Source organism: Ylistrum balloti, unplaced genomic scaffold (genome assembly GCF_031769215.1).
Source record: "Ylistrum balloti isolate Yb309-2 unplaced genomic scaffold, AGI_CSIRO_Ybal_v1 Utg371020, whole genome shotgun sequence".
In the NCBI taxonomy this organism is placed as follows: Eukaryota; Metazoa; Mollusca; class Bivalvia; order Pectinida; family Pectinidae; genus Ylistrum; species Ylistrum balloti.
In genome coordinates, this window is record NW_026782567.1 from 137,256 (window position 1) to 154,416 (window position 17,161).

At 34.3% G+C, this 17,161-nt stretch overlaps 1 protein-coding gene across 1 annotated transcript in view; it reads right to left on the reverse strand.

Annotated features, from left to right (window-relative positions):
* The window catches only part of LOC132560134 (MAGUK p55 subfamily member 7-like), a 38,356-nt gene extending 21,413 nt beyond the window's left edge, over window positions 1–16,943 (reverse strand). Inside the window, exons 1-6 of the mRNA XM_060224783.1 lie at window positions 16,898–16,943; window positions 15,455–15,573; window positions 10,415–10,492; window positions 8,839–8,925; window positions 1,745–1,876; window positions 373–454 (exon numbers count right to left, since the gene is read on the reverse strand). Coding sequence (XP_060080766.1) covers window positions 373–454; window positions 1,745–1,876; window positions 8,839–8,925; window positions 10,415–10,492; window positions 15,455–15,573; window positions 16,898–16,943 — 544 coding nt within the window. The remainder of the gene's footprint in view (window positions 1–372; window positions 455–1,744; window positions 1,877–8,838; window positions 8,926–10,414; window positions 10,493–15,454; window positions 15,574–16,897) is intronic.
* Between the last annotated feature and the right edge of the window lie 218 nt (window positions 16,944–17,161).

Genomic DNA, 17,161 nt, shown 5'->3' on the forward strand with positions numbered 1-17,161 from the left:
ACACGAAAGTCTTTTAAGACATATTGTTGGTGATCGAGTTTCATCGCACACACATTTTCTTAATGACATTGAATACAGTCTATTTACGCATGTATGTATCGACAGTGCTTCAACAGAAACTCTATTGTAAATGTTCTCTTGCATTGGATTGTATTGTACATATTTGGTTGGCAACATCATTACAATGTTAATGGTCCCATCTATAAAGAAAAATATTAACAAGACATTAGTTACTTTACGGTATTGTGGCGTTCTCATTCTGCTCTAGAAGACTTCGTGTTCCTTCCTGTTTATGTGGATATCTTTTTTTAAAGAGAGAGAGAGAGAGAGAGAGAGAGAGAGAGAGAGAGAGAGAGAGAGACTACCGCTTACCACTTCTATGGGCCGCTCCCCCATGCATTATTCTTGCTATTTCTATAGCGCCGGTTTCCTCCTTCATCTGAATAGTCACTCCCTGGTAAAATACGAACGAACAACTGCAATAATTTGTGTTTTTTATGGAATTTATTTTTCTCTATAGTATTTTTAAAGGATATGGAAGTATTAAAATAGTTATTTCTCTTGAAAGAATATTTAGTAGTTTTGAAATCAAATTATATTCTTAGAGTATGTTTCCTTCAATAAATACTTGTCTACATGTATCTGTGCTTCGCTTAAAATAACAGTTAACTTGGAATATAAGTTGGAAATACGTCTAAACAAGCCCTTTATAATCCGCTACCTCCCTTTAGTATTCCATTATACAGTGAATAAAAATGATATAACTTTGAACTTCATAGTAAACTGCCAACAGGGTACACATTCCAATAAAAAACATACTTTGTAATCGGTATTTAGGAGCCGTTACGAGCATCGAGTGACTTGTAAAATGTCAAAATTTATGACCTCTTAAAACGCTGTAGTTTTTTTTTCACTCCCGAGTATTTCACGTGATGATCATTTATAAAAGCTATTGAAAATGCTCACGGGAAAATGATGGCCAGTTTATCTGTGCACAACATGCCATAATGCATTTAAACTGCAATATAGTTTAGACTAGTTGACAGGATTCCGCTTCAGTGTAATAAAGTCAATGTCCCTGATGATTAATCTCAAGTATTATAAAACGTTGAATTCCGAAAACGAAATTAAGATTGATGTTAGCTGCCTTGCCGCGAAATTATGTCAGAGCAATGCATAAATATCACAATCAGGTTTAAATGCTGTGCTCATTTTTTTTATTCTTGTGAAGCTTATATTTCAACTTATTTCACTTAAAAACCAACAAGGAACAATTTTCTTCTGCTATAAGTTTCGATTTTGTTACTTAAGATATTGTCTTATATATAATAACATCTGTGTATTCACATTTACTCTGAACAGACTATTTGGTCAATTTGTTATTAGATAAAATGTTTTAACATAATAATAGTACGCATTTTGTAATTCATGTCTAGTATTTTCCTCTTTTCTATCAAAATATGTATTTTATATCAAGTCTTCGTAATGTATGATGAAATATGGAAATACTGTTACCCATGTCTGCTAGTTTTTTCTATTGAGATATTTGAATTATTATGTAAATAGCAGAATGATAATTGAAAAATGATTGAAACATCACTAATGTTTGCTTCTTTTAATCATAACGAAAACAGCAAAAATCAATTTCTTTATCTTATAATGCACTTATACAATTTAACCGATTTCTAAATATATTATGATATCAAAGTCTGAAATAACACATAAAACGAAAATCAACACTGACCAGTGGCTCATCGCTCTTGACCAGATGGACAATCTTTAGTGTCTTTTCATCCGTGGCTACGTCATATGTCTCTTGGTCGACGACCGGATCAAACTCTCCTGCTGCCACACGATCGTGAGTGTAAAGAAGTGCCTGTAAAATAGCGCAATAAAACACTGTATGATTATCACTTTCTTCATTGCATCAGATAATTGTTGTCTTTAGCATGAAAAAAAGTACTAAAGAGGACTGTTTTCATTATGTGTGTAGGGTAGTTTTCTAAGACCAATCAAAACCAACAAGGTCATCGGGATTAATATGGTGTGAATTAAAAGCAAAGCTGGAAACGTAAAAACTTAAACATGTATATATCTGCTGGTTTTCGTTGACTAATCACTTATTCTTCTGGTATGACAGAATACATATACTTTTGAAATGTATTATGAAACACAATCAGTGTTAGTGGTATACAATGTATTATTTCCCTGTGGAACCATTTATCTATTTATTTAATGAATCATCAAAAGAAAATCATAACAAATAAAAATAGTGCATTGAGATACCTGTTGGATCAAGAGACTTTCCTTTATTGTAAGAAGTTGAACTTGACATAGTCATTATTTTGAACTACGATTCGTCTTTGGTCTGTTAGAAACCACCAAGCAGTTACCATGTATTTAGATATAAATGCAGTAATATGTAGGCTAGATGTTAAGTATAAGACTACTGATTCAAAGTTCTCTTCATTCCATGTAGACTGGAACTGATTCAGCGAATATGAAACAGTAGCATGATTGGTTAGTTTATGAAATCACTGTATCAACCTATCTGTTTATTTGTAACCTGTCCGTTGCGTTTATTGTCCTTTATCATATTTCACTTCCTTGTGTTTTCTTTCATGAAAATATGGTATTTTCATCATTAACAACAATTACTGTGCTGATCAAGCATTAAGAAAGATTTTAAAAGGCAGAAAAAAGGCATTCGACATCACTCCCGTTTTAATCTGTATCATAATTGTTATGCGGGACCACCATGCATATGAAATAAACATAAACTTGAAAGTGAGGAATTTGATTTCACATGTATGAACTACGTTATTGCAGAATGAATAAAAATCCAGTCGCTATAAACTAACCGGGTTACTTTGTCGGCACGGAGTGACAATAATAATTCATCATAGTGTTTGCACATCACGTCCGTGTTATAGATATATCAATATTAATGGTATGTATTATTTGCTATTACACAAGTAAAGATTTGTTTTACTAACAATTTGAAAAATTAAAAATAACACAACGTCCACACTTGATCAAATAATAACCAAACCTGTTATTACTAACTTTGGTATGATCTTGTATTCAGTTATCAGTAGTTCTCCCTTTTAATTTCATTTAAAAATTCAATGTTTTATTAAACAGTCGAATTGATGAAGAGTCGTACAAAAGACACAAAAGTGTATAGCAACGATTAGTATTATTTCAGAATGGAGAAATGCAAAAATACGAATTCATCTCTTTCGCCCTTTGTAGGACCATTGCATTTTAACTGTTGAAATATTAGTCAAAAGAAAATCGAATGAGATCAACTGTTGTTAAACAATTAAATTGCATCGTGCAGATGTATCGTCTTTCTAGGATGATGCCAAGTTATTGAATTTTAGTAGGTGACTAAGGAAAATCAAAACTGAGTGAAAAAAAGTGAAAGCCATTTGGGATGCTGTAACAAACACTCAATGCAACGAATCTGATGATTTTCCATATTTAACATTGATAGCTTTAGTTTTGTCATTACAGCAAAATTAGTCATAAACGAATCTGAAAAAAATGATTTATAAACCTTATCTGCGTATCTTTAATATCGAGTTTTAAATAAACCCTAACAAGAATCAAACTGAAAGTTACTTAAGATTGCATTATCGTGTCAGACTTTTTGTCAGATTTACTGTCATCGTTTTCAAGATTATATCTACTTAATACGTGACTTTGTAAGTACACAAAATGGCTGACGTCCTTTTTGTACTTTTTTTATTTGAATAGAAATATTTCGGGGTGATGCTTATTTGTAGTTTTGTGTCCTCGCACAGCAATTATGGTATTCACGGATACCGGAGTCACTCAATGGCACTTTAAGACTGATGATACGCAGCAAAGTCATGACATCCCATAATATCACATCATGCCCAGTCCTTGCTCTAATCTCATTTAAGCTGAACGCAAACAGAATAAAGTCGTATAAGCTTCTAGATCATAATATTGAATCGCATTCAGTTTTCATTTGACATAGAGCTTTTCGGATATATTATATTCTGTTCATGTCTGGATATTGTCGAAATGATACTACACTGGAAATATCAATGTCAGTGAATTGGAAAGCTGTCGCCTTGTAATGGGACTGTGGGAAAATATTTGTTGATATCCAGTCACATATACTCACCGAGGAATTTGCATGTAATACCCACTATTTTCTTCTACTTCATTGAATATATGTGATACACCCCGAGACCATAACTGCGATTTTCGCCTTGTAACATCATCTACGATGCAAGCTATTGTAATTCTTGTCGTTGTTGCTCCACCACTCGGGCCTCAGTTGCTTAAAGCTTGGTAAGACTTAACCAGTGGTTACTGGAAATTTTCAAATATGAATTAAATCGAATTGGAATCATTCTGTTGTCATATCACAGCTGCAGATTTGGTTGATTGGTCGATACAAATCAGATTGGTATTTTTGAGCGTCACTTTCTTTTCAGCAGCATATAGTTGACATTTTGCTAACCATCGGTTCAGTCAAAGCCTTGAGCAACTTTGGCCTGTTCGTTCCTGACCTTGATCAGTGTCTCCTAATATATTTTACCAGCTGTTTCACTCTCTAATCCAATTTTCATTGATTCAACCTGTTTTTCCCAGATTCAGTGGTAATGGCACAGTGTTTAAAAGTCGTGTTTGTACTAAGATCCTGTTTTCCCCGACACTCCCTTTCTGGAAAGATTGTCTGTCTATATCGCATGCTTCTCTTGTTTTAAGTCATCTCCCAGACATAATTTAGCTAGGGAATATTTTCTCTGATAATGTATAATATAATTATAATTCTATAATGTCATACATGGTTTACCATTCTTGGTCATTATTTTTTCGTAAGGTGTAACGTTGATACAGTTACTAACGAAATCTTTAGATATTATTTTAGAGTCTTCCAATACCTTGCTGTTAAAATAAAGGAATACTCAAATTACTTTGAAAATATTTTGCACTTGCCATTTTTATGTGGCCTCACTATTTTGCCGATGTTTTTATTTAGTACGGAATGTATTCAGGAACTCTTATGCCAACATAACAGTCAAATATCATTTCTTTAAAGGAACATGTACGTTGTAATCGTTATAATTTAATGTTAATTGATATACTTTATTGTGTGCCTAATTTTACAGCTATGCGGACGCGGACATTAGGAAAACCTTAAGAGTCCTTCAACTCGAGCAGATCTCAGAGATATGGCCATCTTTGTTATGGTACATTATTCCTCAAAAGTAGCTATCTGCTCTCACTGTAATGAAGTTTAGAAGGAATCAACACATTAAACGTTTTACCATTACAATGACGCTCAAAGTAAAACATCATGAAAGGTGAAAATGATCTTTAAGGATGTACTTACTTCGGAATGTAAATTAAATAAATTCTGTATGGTACTTTGATCTGGTGCTGATGTTTTGGAATTTAAGAAAGTAATTTATAAAAAATTCAAAGTTAATATGTTGCAGCACTTCTTTTCATTCATAATTCATCATTTAGTGACTCACAAGATAGGTATAAAATTATTAACCAGATTCTGTCTGTAGTTTCAACCTAATGATAACATATTACAGAACGTTCAAATATATCTCAGTAATTAATATATCTCATTAACATATCTCATTTATATCCCAGTTTTTAGCATATCTTATATATATCCCAGTGTTTAACATATCTCATATACACCACAGTGTTTAACATATCTCATATATATCCCAGTGTTTAACATATCACATATATATCCCAGTGTTTAACATATCTCATATACACCACAGTGTTTAACATATCTCATATATATCCCAGTGTTTAACATATCTCATATATATCTAATAGTGTTTAAAATATCAGTGTTTCACATATATATCCCAGTGTTTAACATATCACATATATATCCCAGTGTTTAACATATCTCATATACACCACAGTGTTTAACATATCATATTATATATATAATAGTGTTTAAAATATCTTATATATATAATAGTGTTTAAAATATCTCACATATATATCCCAGTGTTTAACATATCACATATATATCCCAGTGTTTAACATATCTCATATACACCACAGTGTTTAACATATCTTATATATATAATAGTGTTTAACATATCTTATATATATGATAGTGTTTAAAATATCTCACATATACACCACAGTGTTTAACATATCTCATATATATCCTAGTGTTTAACATATCTCATATATATTCCAGTGTTTAACATATATCATATATATCCCAGAGTTTAACATTATCCAAGTACAAACTTGAAAGGGAAGCATGTTTAACATATCTCATATATATCCAAACATATATATTTGTTTAACATATATCATATATATCCCAGAGTTTAACATTATCCAAGTACAAACTTGAAAGGGAAGCATGCATTCAGGCCGATGGGTTTAGTCCAAAGACAACAATATACCAACATACAACAACGGAGCCAACAAACAAACTATCGAGAAAGTCTAGCTTTAAATCACTTTAAATAGGATAAATTTCACTGAATAATTACGAAGACCGTAAAATGCTCGTTTTACAGCCCGTCTTACATTTTTGGAACTTTTCCCCTGTGATTGAATATTAAATAATGACTTTTTGAGTAATCTGTTGTGTGTCTTCCTTCCGTCGATAAGTCGTAATATCTAAACACATATTTACAAGTGCTTCGTTGATAAGCCTTTAGTTAAAACTGATTTGTATTTCTTGTTAACACAAACTTCTTTTTCGTTCTTGTAACACCTGTTTTGTTCGATGGTGATATTGATTTCACATTCAATAATAATTTTATATACAAGAAATGCGTCACAGAGTAAACATTCACTGCTAAGCTAGAAAATATCTATCTGCTGCACCCTATTATATAGCTTCAGTCGATGTCTCTTACCAATCCTTGAATTCAACAGCCCCCAATTTATGTCCCTATAGAATGTTTTTTCCCGATATTTTGCTTTGTCAAGGTTACAACGGAAGTCTGGGAGCTTGTTTGCTAGAAATATACATGTCTACAATTCAATACTTTGCTGTGGAAGGTTTGACTATTCAATGAAAAGTTGTGTTCATCTTAATATTTCGTAATTTTGTAAGAGTGATGGCATAACGAGTAGCCATATCAGTACTGGAAGCATGTTTCACGGCCACAATGATCACTCCTAAATTACACAGCATTCATCAAGTTTATTGACACGAGTCTTTTTTATCGGGAGGAAACGCGCACAACTTGTCTTTATTACGTGCACGCTTACGACACCAAAAAAAAAAATAATTCGAGATATTAACTAAGAAAAGATAGTCAAAACGTGCTTAAATTGCAACTAATGTAAAAAGATCTATAAATATAGATCGAAACTTGTAATAAATCGGTTTGATAAGTGTTATATCTACATGTAACTCTTTACATACAAACAGATAGTCTGTTTCGGACAACAAATACAGCACATTGTGTTGCATATTAAAACATTTTGCTGCCTTTCATATCAAATAGAGACGTTGTGTGTATACAGAGGCCTGCTGCATGCAGCAAACATAGCGTGGAGTACATGCATTGTGACGCTAGAAATATGTTATATTGTAATGAATATTACGTGTGGTACGATGTTCGGTTCCATAGTGTCGGAGAATAAACCAGATCCGAACAGGATTTTGATTGATTTCCAGATTTTATCATCACTAAATGGATATATTCTGTGACGTCATGAAAGCGAAGAAAATGTAAGAGGTCGAGAGCCGATTACCTTTTTACAAAGTCCAGCAGTGAAGCGATATTGATGTTGACCGTTGTTTGCGAACAAAATTCAATCATATTGTACTGTAAAGCAATAGATATTTGCATTCCAGATTTTCCCAATGTCTCGTCGTAAATGGCATAGTTTAGTCTTATCGTCTAGAAATCCTGCCACGTACTCTAAACGATGTATAAGAAACAAGAATATACCAAGATGTCATAATAAGAACCAAACTCTAATAAAGCTAGGAGCAAAATATGAACAATAGAAAGATTTACACAGAGGTTCATGAAAAAGTACAAGGAGAATAAGACCAAGCGTTCTTATTGCTTTATCAACGGCTACATGAGGCTTCACTATACCCCTTCTGCAGGCAGTTGTTATGTCATATTCTAACCTCGACATATCATCAAGGCTTTAGTCATGTTAACAATAGTAAAGGTGATGTGATTATAGATTCTTACAAGAGTTATAGTGTATTGCCTTTTAATGTAAAACGACGGCATTGTGACAGCCTCATTTATGTAACTTATAGGCCACCTAAATCACACGTGTTTACAGATATATACGTCACCCGTGAACCAGACTTGGTAAGTTTATCTGAGTATAAATGATAATCATTTCATAGTTTTTTCCTTTGCCGTCATTTGCATGGGTTTAGTTTGTCTTTGCACTTCATTTGCTTTTTAATTAATTATCGATACGTTTTTTTTAGTAATAATCCAGTAGACAGTTCAGCTGACAAGATAACGTACAGACAGTCTCTGAACACGGACAATGAGCACACTGGCATTTCTGCTAAAAAGTGTAATCGGCCACTTGAATGTGCTATAGAAAATTCAATACGGTAGGTGATTATCGTCAGATTGTAACACAAACTATCATTAACTGAAATAGGGATAGGATATCTCTGTCCAACGGGCAGATAATACATCCTATTGTGACTCTTGATAAAGGACATGTCTTTATCAAAGGACGCACAACCCAGTCGTGTCCATGCATTCAACAATGATCTGAATATAGTTATTAAATTTGAAGGAGGAAAGCACCATATGACGATATTATTCTTCACAAAACGAGGTTATATATTGGCCTTACCTGTACATGTGGCATCGACAAGATCTGTAGCAGCTCTCTAGTGATGCGTGCCTCCTTCTCCGAACCTCGTCTAACGTCACAGAATGCCTAAAGTTTAAAACCGTCACTTTAATGTTTAGAAAACATTTCGAATGTTTGTATAGGCCTCACACGAAAAAGTGTAAACGTTCATAAGGTAAAGTAGATATATCATTATTATTGTTATTATAGTTATTCATTTACATGATTCATTGATGATTAGTTCACTGTTTCGGTTTCTCAATTATTTTAGCATTACTGAATACATTTTGATGATTTTTATTGTCCTATCACAAACGGTGTTCACGAGAAAAGCGTTAAAACAAGGATACCCTACGCCATTTCTGATTCAAATCAGTAGCGTGTGTGCCACCCCTGGCTTTAGTCGCTGTTCTTACTCTCCTTAACATTGACACAATCAAGGCGCTGATTGTCCTTTGAGGAATATCAATCCACTCATGAATAAGGGCCTGCGTCAGTTGAAGGACGTTATATGGGACGTTGACGTGCTTCCTAACACTCCTGTCCAGCTCGTCCCACAAATGATCGATTTTGGACAATTCTGATCTGTATGGTGGCCACTTAAGAACTGGGACGTTGTTTTGAGCCAGAAAGTCACGGCAAACCCTAGCCAATAGCCTCTAACTGCCATGTTACGTTGATGGATAAGAGGAGAGACGTATTGTCTCAAGACCTGGTCCTGATATGATACTGTTGTAAGATTGCCATTGCCTTGAGATATCCCAGACCATACATAACAGACCCTCCTCAGAATCTGTCGCTTTCCGTTACGCAAGTGTCAGAATATCGCTCACCACAACGTCGATAAACACGCTGTCGTCCGTCTGACTTGTAAAGCTTGAAGCGACACTCGTCATTGAACAACATGCGTCTACAAATGGCCAAACGGAACCGATAAGGTGCATCTGCAAGCAGCCCCTGCATTCAACGTTTGCGTCCCCTCTGCATAAGTGGCAGACCATCATAGGGATATCGTGACATTAAATGAAACTCCCGGAGGTGCGAAAGACGTACGTCTCTATCTTGACGCCGCGACGTAACGCGCGGGCTTCCGCTCCTGGGGCGGTCACACTATCTTCTTGTACCTCTGAGACACCCAACTAAATGGGATATATTTGTCTCATGAACACCATATTGCTGGGCTTCATGACGTTGCGAACGCCCTTGCATTATCAGAGCAATGACCCTACCTCTATCGACTTCACTCAATTGCGGCAGTTCGAAATGTTGTACATCGATCTTTACTGTTCCAATGTTCAATTTAAAAGATTTACCAGCAAATATAGTGCAAGAGTACATCGCCTGTATGTATGACTGAATTGTATGTGAAGAACATTTTCACAATTAACGGAGGTAGCTTAGTGTAAAATTTAATTAAATTTTGTTCCCGTGTCTAATAGTTATATTACAAAAACAAATTTGCGTTTCTTTTTTCACTAGTATACAATCATCAATAAAGACATGTTCTTGATAAGGAAATAATTTGAATATTTACTTACTAACTGTATATCGTTGACTAAAAAAGAAGTATACTCACATTAGCTGCTAATGCCACGGATGAGCGGGTCACCGGGCGCATGCGCCGATGGCTCATGATACAAAGCCGTTTATACATCTGCAAATAAGCGAAAATAAAAGGTGTGTAAAAAGATTATTACATTCAAATCAACTGCAATACATAAAAAAAAACCAAAAAGATCGTTATTTAGTTTTGACAAAATACTATCGTCGAGACGGACTAAAGCCAAGACCGCTATTGTATTCTAATCAACAAACCATTGACCATGACCTATGCAACTTAATATGTATCATGTTAAACAATACCCGGTCTTATGCTGAAACGAAACAAAACTGTGCATGAGGTGACGTTTTATGGCCGTCGGTAGACGGTTTAATTACACTTGTAAAGCTGCCGAGTAGACGCTTGTTATAAGGGGGTGTCATAATAAGTGATAGTAATTGGTATTATTAGTGTCTAGTATCTGTCAGAATGAGCATAGGGAAATAAAACTATATATCCGCATTATTTTTCTCTCACGGCTGGAGAGAAGTTATAACTGGTATAGAATTATTAACTCTTGACATACTCCTAGTTTATCACTTTAAGTATTTGATACGAAATATAAAAGGGAATTACAACCATCACCTCCAGAGGAACTCGTCCAACAGCATGTATCCTTATTTAACGTATATAGTATGTTTAAATAGCACATGCTCCACACAAAAACATATTCCTTTGTACACCTCATCTTATCTGACACTGCAATGCTCCATATTTATTGAAAAGTACTTCAACTTTATACCAGAAATTTTGGTAAAGTTCGCAAAAAAATATTTCTACATCTTAATATCTTTTGTATCAGACCATCTTCAGATAATCAGGTTCCGTTTGAATAGACAAACGGTAAAACTACACTTGATATGATTCACTTTATAATTATGTAAAAGTTCGACAATAATTTTCATATTAACAAACCATATTTTTCTTCAACTTTGAATGACTTTTCTCAGTTATACAAGGAATTTTCTCCCTGCTAACGATTGCATTTGAAGAATGTATATATTCCCCCCTTTTGGCCTCCCACCTGACTGCGAGGTCAGGTTTCACGTATTAGCATAAGATAATCCCCTACGGAAAAATCATGTAATACGCCAAATGTGAACGGATTGTATTAAGCAATTTGACAGAAATAGGCGATCAATTTCATTTCCGGTTTGGCAGCCTGACTTGCTGTCTCATTACCGCTAATTCCGGAATGATTAATTAACACACAGAATAATATTCTGAAGTGATAATAAGCAATCTCAAATTGCTACTTATGAAAATATTAATTTTCCATTAAATATATTACTGGGTTACTAAATATTTCTTGATTTTTTTGTTTTGTTTTATATTTTGTTTTTCAAATCTAAATTTAAAAATATGTGATGTCTCCATCATCGGTTATCTGTTTTAAGTTTTGTTTCACTGTCCATCTATAGTTAAGATTAGTTACGGATATGACTAGAAAAATCTACGAAAGCCTGTTTATAACATTTACATCACAGGATAATTATTTAGTTCAAATCTTTATAAAAACTGTTATATATACATACTGATTCATGCTTTTGAACATGAAGTATTTTAACAACATCTCTGTATTTTTATATTCCGGTATAAAACCTTATCCAAACAGCGTAATTAACCATGCTTGTGTATTGTACAGCGTATAAACAGTAATCTCCACGTGTTCCAACAAAGATATGTAATTTGATTGGCATATGAATGTTTTATGGAAATCACACCTGCAGTGTACGTGGTGAGAGTTTCTGCTGTAGTATCACATTATATATCTGTATATATACATAAAGCTGATACATAAAGCTGACAATGCTGAATACATCTAAAACCAATCATTAACTTAGATTTCATTACAGAGTAGAGATCATAAACAAACCTTCATAAATATATCAACATATCGTCTTGTTTCAAATATCAAAACACAGCTAAAATCCACAACGGCACTCAGTGATATTTCCAATACTATAACACAAAAAAACACACTCTAAACACAGATGATGGAGTCGATAACCAGTATGTCCGTTCTTTAACCCCCACACAATCATAACTTTCTGAGGAATCTTTGTATAGCTGTCACCATCCAAAGCCTGGTTGGATCGTGCGTTTCCATGGTTACGAATATTAATGGAATTACGATCTTAGGTTCCATACAGAATTGTAATATTGCTATCAAACTCGATGGTATGTTGTTTTCCCGTGTTACTGCCAATTCTAGCAATAATGAGTCACCCGAGGAATCCAGAATTGAGGGTCCCAACCCTGCACTGATGGTGGGAACGTGGTGTAATCACATTACACATAATGGAATTTCTACGGTGCACGAGCTGGTGAGAAAATAGGCTTAAAATGAAAAAAAAAATGTGACTTGGAATTCATGGGAATTATCAGGATATTTTTTCTTTTAAGTATTACTCATCTTCTTTTAACATTGAATACAAAAGAATAAAAAATGGAGAAAAAATGTAGTAGGATAATTGAAATTGCATCATACCATATATATGTATTTATATCAGGTATGCTTTATAATTTTATCAGTGTGAAGACAATATCCGTTACAAGTCATTATCATATAAAGTCTCATTTTTCCATAATTGACCAAGTTTACCTCGAATTACTGCACTACTTCATCGTTAATTTTGGTGAGTGCTTTTAGATGATATCCATTTGCGTTTATGCATGTCAAATTATTTTGGTTTGCTATAGTCATTTTGATCAAATAACCGTTAATAAATCGGTGAAAAACAAAGATGTGTTATTTCAAAACTAACTTCAGCCTATTCACGGCGATATGAACTGAAGTCACTTAGCGAGGTCCTTCGCACTAAAAACAGAATGGCAGACTCCACGTTCGTGACACATTGATCTATCACAAAGTATCGTTTCATCATGTATTTGTAGTGCATTCTGCAATATAGATGAAGTAGGCTTATGAAGTAGGCTTATAAAACCAGATGTTTATCACGCCCTGTCAATAACTATTGTCATTTAGTGTCTGCCTCACAATGTTTAGTATTTGAGTTCATTTGTTAAGAGATTCTTGTTTACAAAAGAAAATAATTAATTAACGATATATAGATGCAGGTTGAGGAATTATGGGGAAGTTTTATGGTCGCCATAGTGAGCTGATTGAGAAATATTCTATTTCTTCACGTGGTACGAAGCTGGACGTGTTTAATGCTCGTTAGCTTGTCTGTTGGTTGTATACCTTTTTCTCATTTGAGAACGCGACGTTACTGACTTGTGTTGACCAAGGTTTACATAGCGGGTGTCGTCGGTGAAGCAGAATACGCTTACTCCTCCGGAATAACTGGTCCTATTTTCCTTTAACGTTTCCAGTTGTCTCCGTGTAAATAATTCTTTTGTTCATATTTTGCCCTAGTTTATGCAATTTGAGTTTGGATTATGAATATGTTGAGATCTTAGTGTTCTCTTAATAATAATAAAAAATAAATAAAAAAAAAAATAACTACATTAAATTACACTCAGGAGTACTATACACATGTTTCCCTATAAAGCATTCAAACCTAACATGTTTGGTTCTAATATGCTTGTATAACTTAAGTTCCACGCATACAAAAGATTATACAAAAGACACTCAAGTGAAAATGCTAAATGCATCAATTTTAAAGGGCAGTGGTAATACAATTTGTTTTGATAACCAATTTGTGGTTCAGAGCCCCAGACGTTAACAGTCTGACCTTTATAAACGGATAGCATAGGAATTCTAGCCGTCGATTGCATGTAGAAGTTCGGAAGTGATGACGCCGAGTTTATCACAAGCCGTCAGTAATGAAATATGACAGGATGAGGCTGTGGTTTACAGGAATCTGACGAGATAAGCATTGTGTTGTGGAATGAACTAATTCCATATCGATGGCAGGTACATCTACTCAAATAAAACCGTATATATGTACAAATGCATTGAATGTAACACAAAGGAAAATCACAGTTATGGTTTTCTATTGAAGTGGCGTTTTAAAGATTGATGGAGCGCTAAAATGAAAGCACTCTCTGACTGTAGACTTAAGTGAAGCTTGATGCCTTCATGATGCATTCGGAGTTTCAAAATCATTAAACTTACCGTTATTGTGATTTATTCACGTGACACATATTACCAACGGCAACGGGTAACGGCTGCAGAGAGTGTCAAGTATTTGGCTGGTATTCAATTTATAGACGAGAAAGAAAATTTGAGCTTAAAGGCGTGGCAGATATTGACAGCAAATAACATACACTGGTATGAGTACGCAAATAGCTCCGAATAGGTTCAGAAATTTAAAACACTAGTGATTATGTTTCAAGACATCTTCATATACGATCAGAGGGAATTCTTTCTGATCGGGTCGGTATTTCTTAACGTCGTACTAACAGCTTTGATTATTAAAGGATCACCAGTCCGTGCTCGCGAGATGAGGGGGTTGTGTTAAGTGGATGTATTTTTGAGAGAGTGCGATAAGTTTATGTGAACCTCCGTGTGGTATTTCAGGACTGGCGCTAACTTTATAGCGCTACCACACTGAAGCATACTGTCTGTCGAAGGGGCCAGTAGGACATCCTGTCCGGTCACATCATACTTGCAACGGGATATCCAGATGTTAAATAGAAAATAGTGATATAGCTTGTTACGTGAATGTGGTTAAATGATAAATACTTTTCATCCTCACACCGGTAAATATACCATTGGACAACTTGGTTGTCCGGTTTTATGGGACCCCATTTTATACATCATTATGTCGTCATTGTACAATATACACCATCAAGATAGTGACACATTATCCTGAGAGAGACTTCTCACCCAATAATTTTAATTGTAAGCAGAACACCTTTTTTGAACAATAGGTACCGGATATAGGATTAATTAACGATCAAACTGATATATATCAATATTATATGGATTTGTGTTCAGTTGTGTGTTCGAATACTTCACTCAACATCATTGCTTGTATATGTAGATATATATGTAACGTTTTTGGTAACATAAACAATTAGAAGTATTAGGTAACACGGAGTGAATACCTTCATTGTGAGCTGAAGGTCTTTGTTGCGGAGGAACTTCCTGAGTAGTGACGCGTCGTTTTCGTTGTCACACAGTTCCGACTGTATCTGAGGTAAATTTTGTAGGATCCTCTGACAATCTGAAAAGGTCAAGGGATAAAGGTTAAATAATGATAAAGTGAAGTGAATTCTTACTTATTCGGTTAGAAGAGATAGCATTAGGACTAACAGTGGTAAACATTAATCAGGTAGGTCGTAATTTATCTCTAAGTAGCCAAACTTAACACTTGTGTTTTAAAGGTTACATGCTACAACTTAAAGGTCGGTGTACAGATATATATATATTGTTTCTGTTTTTAAGACGTGGGTTACATCCGCCACAAACATTTCGATACTTAAAATCTTTATATCTTTTTTTCTTTCTTCTAATTTTTTTTTTTTTGCTAATACATCTTTTATTTTCCTCTTGTGGTGTCGCTCTTTACAACCGTCTGGATTGATATGACCATGAATATTGCGCGGGGCGGGGGGTTTGTTTGATATGATATGTATAGCGAATATACTTCTGCGATAATATATAATCTTCAGCCAAAATGGGATCGGATCTAATGTAAGACACCAGAACATTTTGCGTGTAGGAACTAAATATGAAAATTGTCTTGATATCAAATTAATGATATATTTCACCTGGTTGATAAAAAAAATTAGAGTCCCAATTCAATTTTAGAAATATCGTATTTCATTCTCTGGAAATGAGATAGATAACAATAAATGTTGCGTTAAAAGGATCATTGTTCCAGATAACTGAAGATTTTTATTATGTAGTCAAATGTTATTGGCTTTCCCTAGCTATACATTGTAGCTTGTCTTGTCCTGTTAAAGGGCTCGAATAAAGTGAAGACAGAAATCCTGAGCTTGACATAATGTAATTTAGAAACAATCATTCTAGCCGTGTTGCCAATAACACTTTTTAATAATCTAAAGATATACAATCTACCATGGTTTACAATAATGAAAATTTCCAGATTATCGTTTTGATAAAGTTACCTGACATGCACTTTACACGTGAGAGAAATAGAGCTTTGCTGTAACATTAAATTCACACAATCGCAGATAGCATTGTTTTCACTTCAGCAGAAGAGCCGCAAGTCTTAGATAATTCAGATTCATTAACAAGAAAACACGCGATAATGTAAATTTGCTTTCCCCTAGCTATGTAATAGCAATCTTCCCAATATGCTATTATTCTAATCTTGATGTATATGACAATTAATGTGTGAGCCACCACTGAAAACATGACTTTGCTGATTAAAAATACCATAAATAAATACAAACATTACCGATTCAGTACATGATGGTATAAAAGTGCTCAAGATAATACATTCAGAATGAGTTGAAGAAAACCAGAACATATTTGTTTCGAAATGTAGTGATTTATAAAAAAATTTAAAGACGTCAGAGTACCGGGATCGATCTGCGTCAGGAAGTCCAGTGGTAGCGTCATTGGCATTCTCGGGTGCTGCCATCAAGCAGAAAATCATTGACCCATCATTCTGACCTGTAAAATAAAACAGCGAATAAAAATGAAACAGAACACGTTTTATATAGATTGTATAAACTTCTCAAAGACATATAATACCAGGCATGAATAACTGAGGGACTATGACATAACGGTACTGATAGACATGATGCCAGTTTTTTCCTGTGTTTTATACAGATAGTATAAAC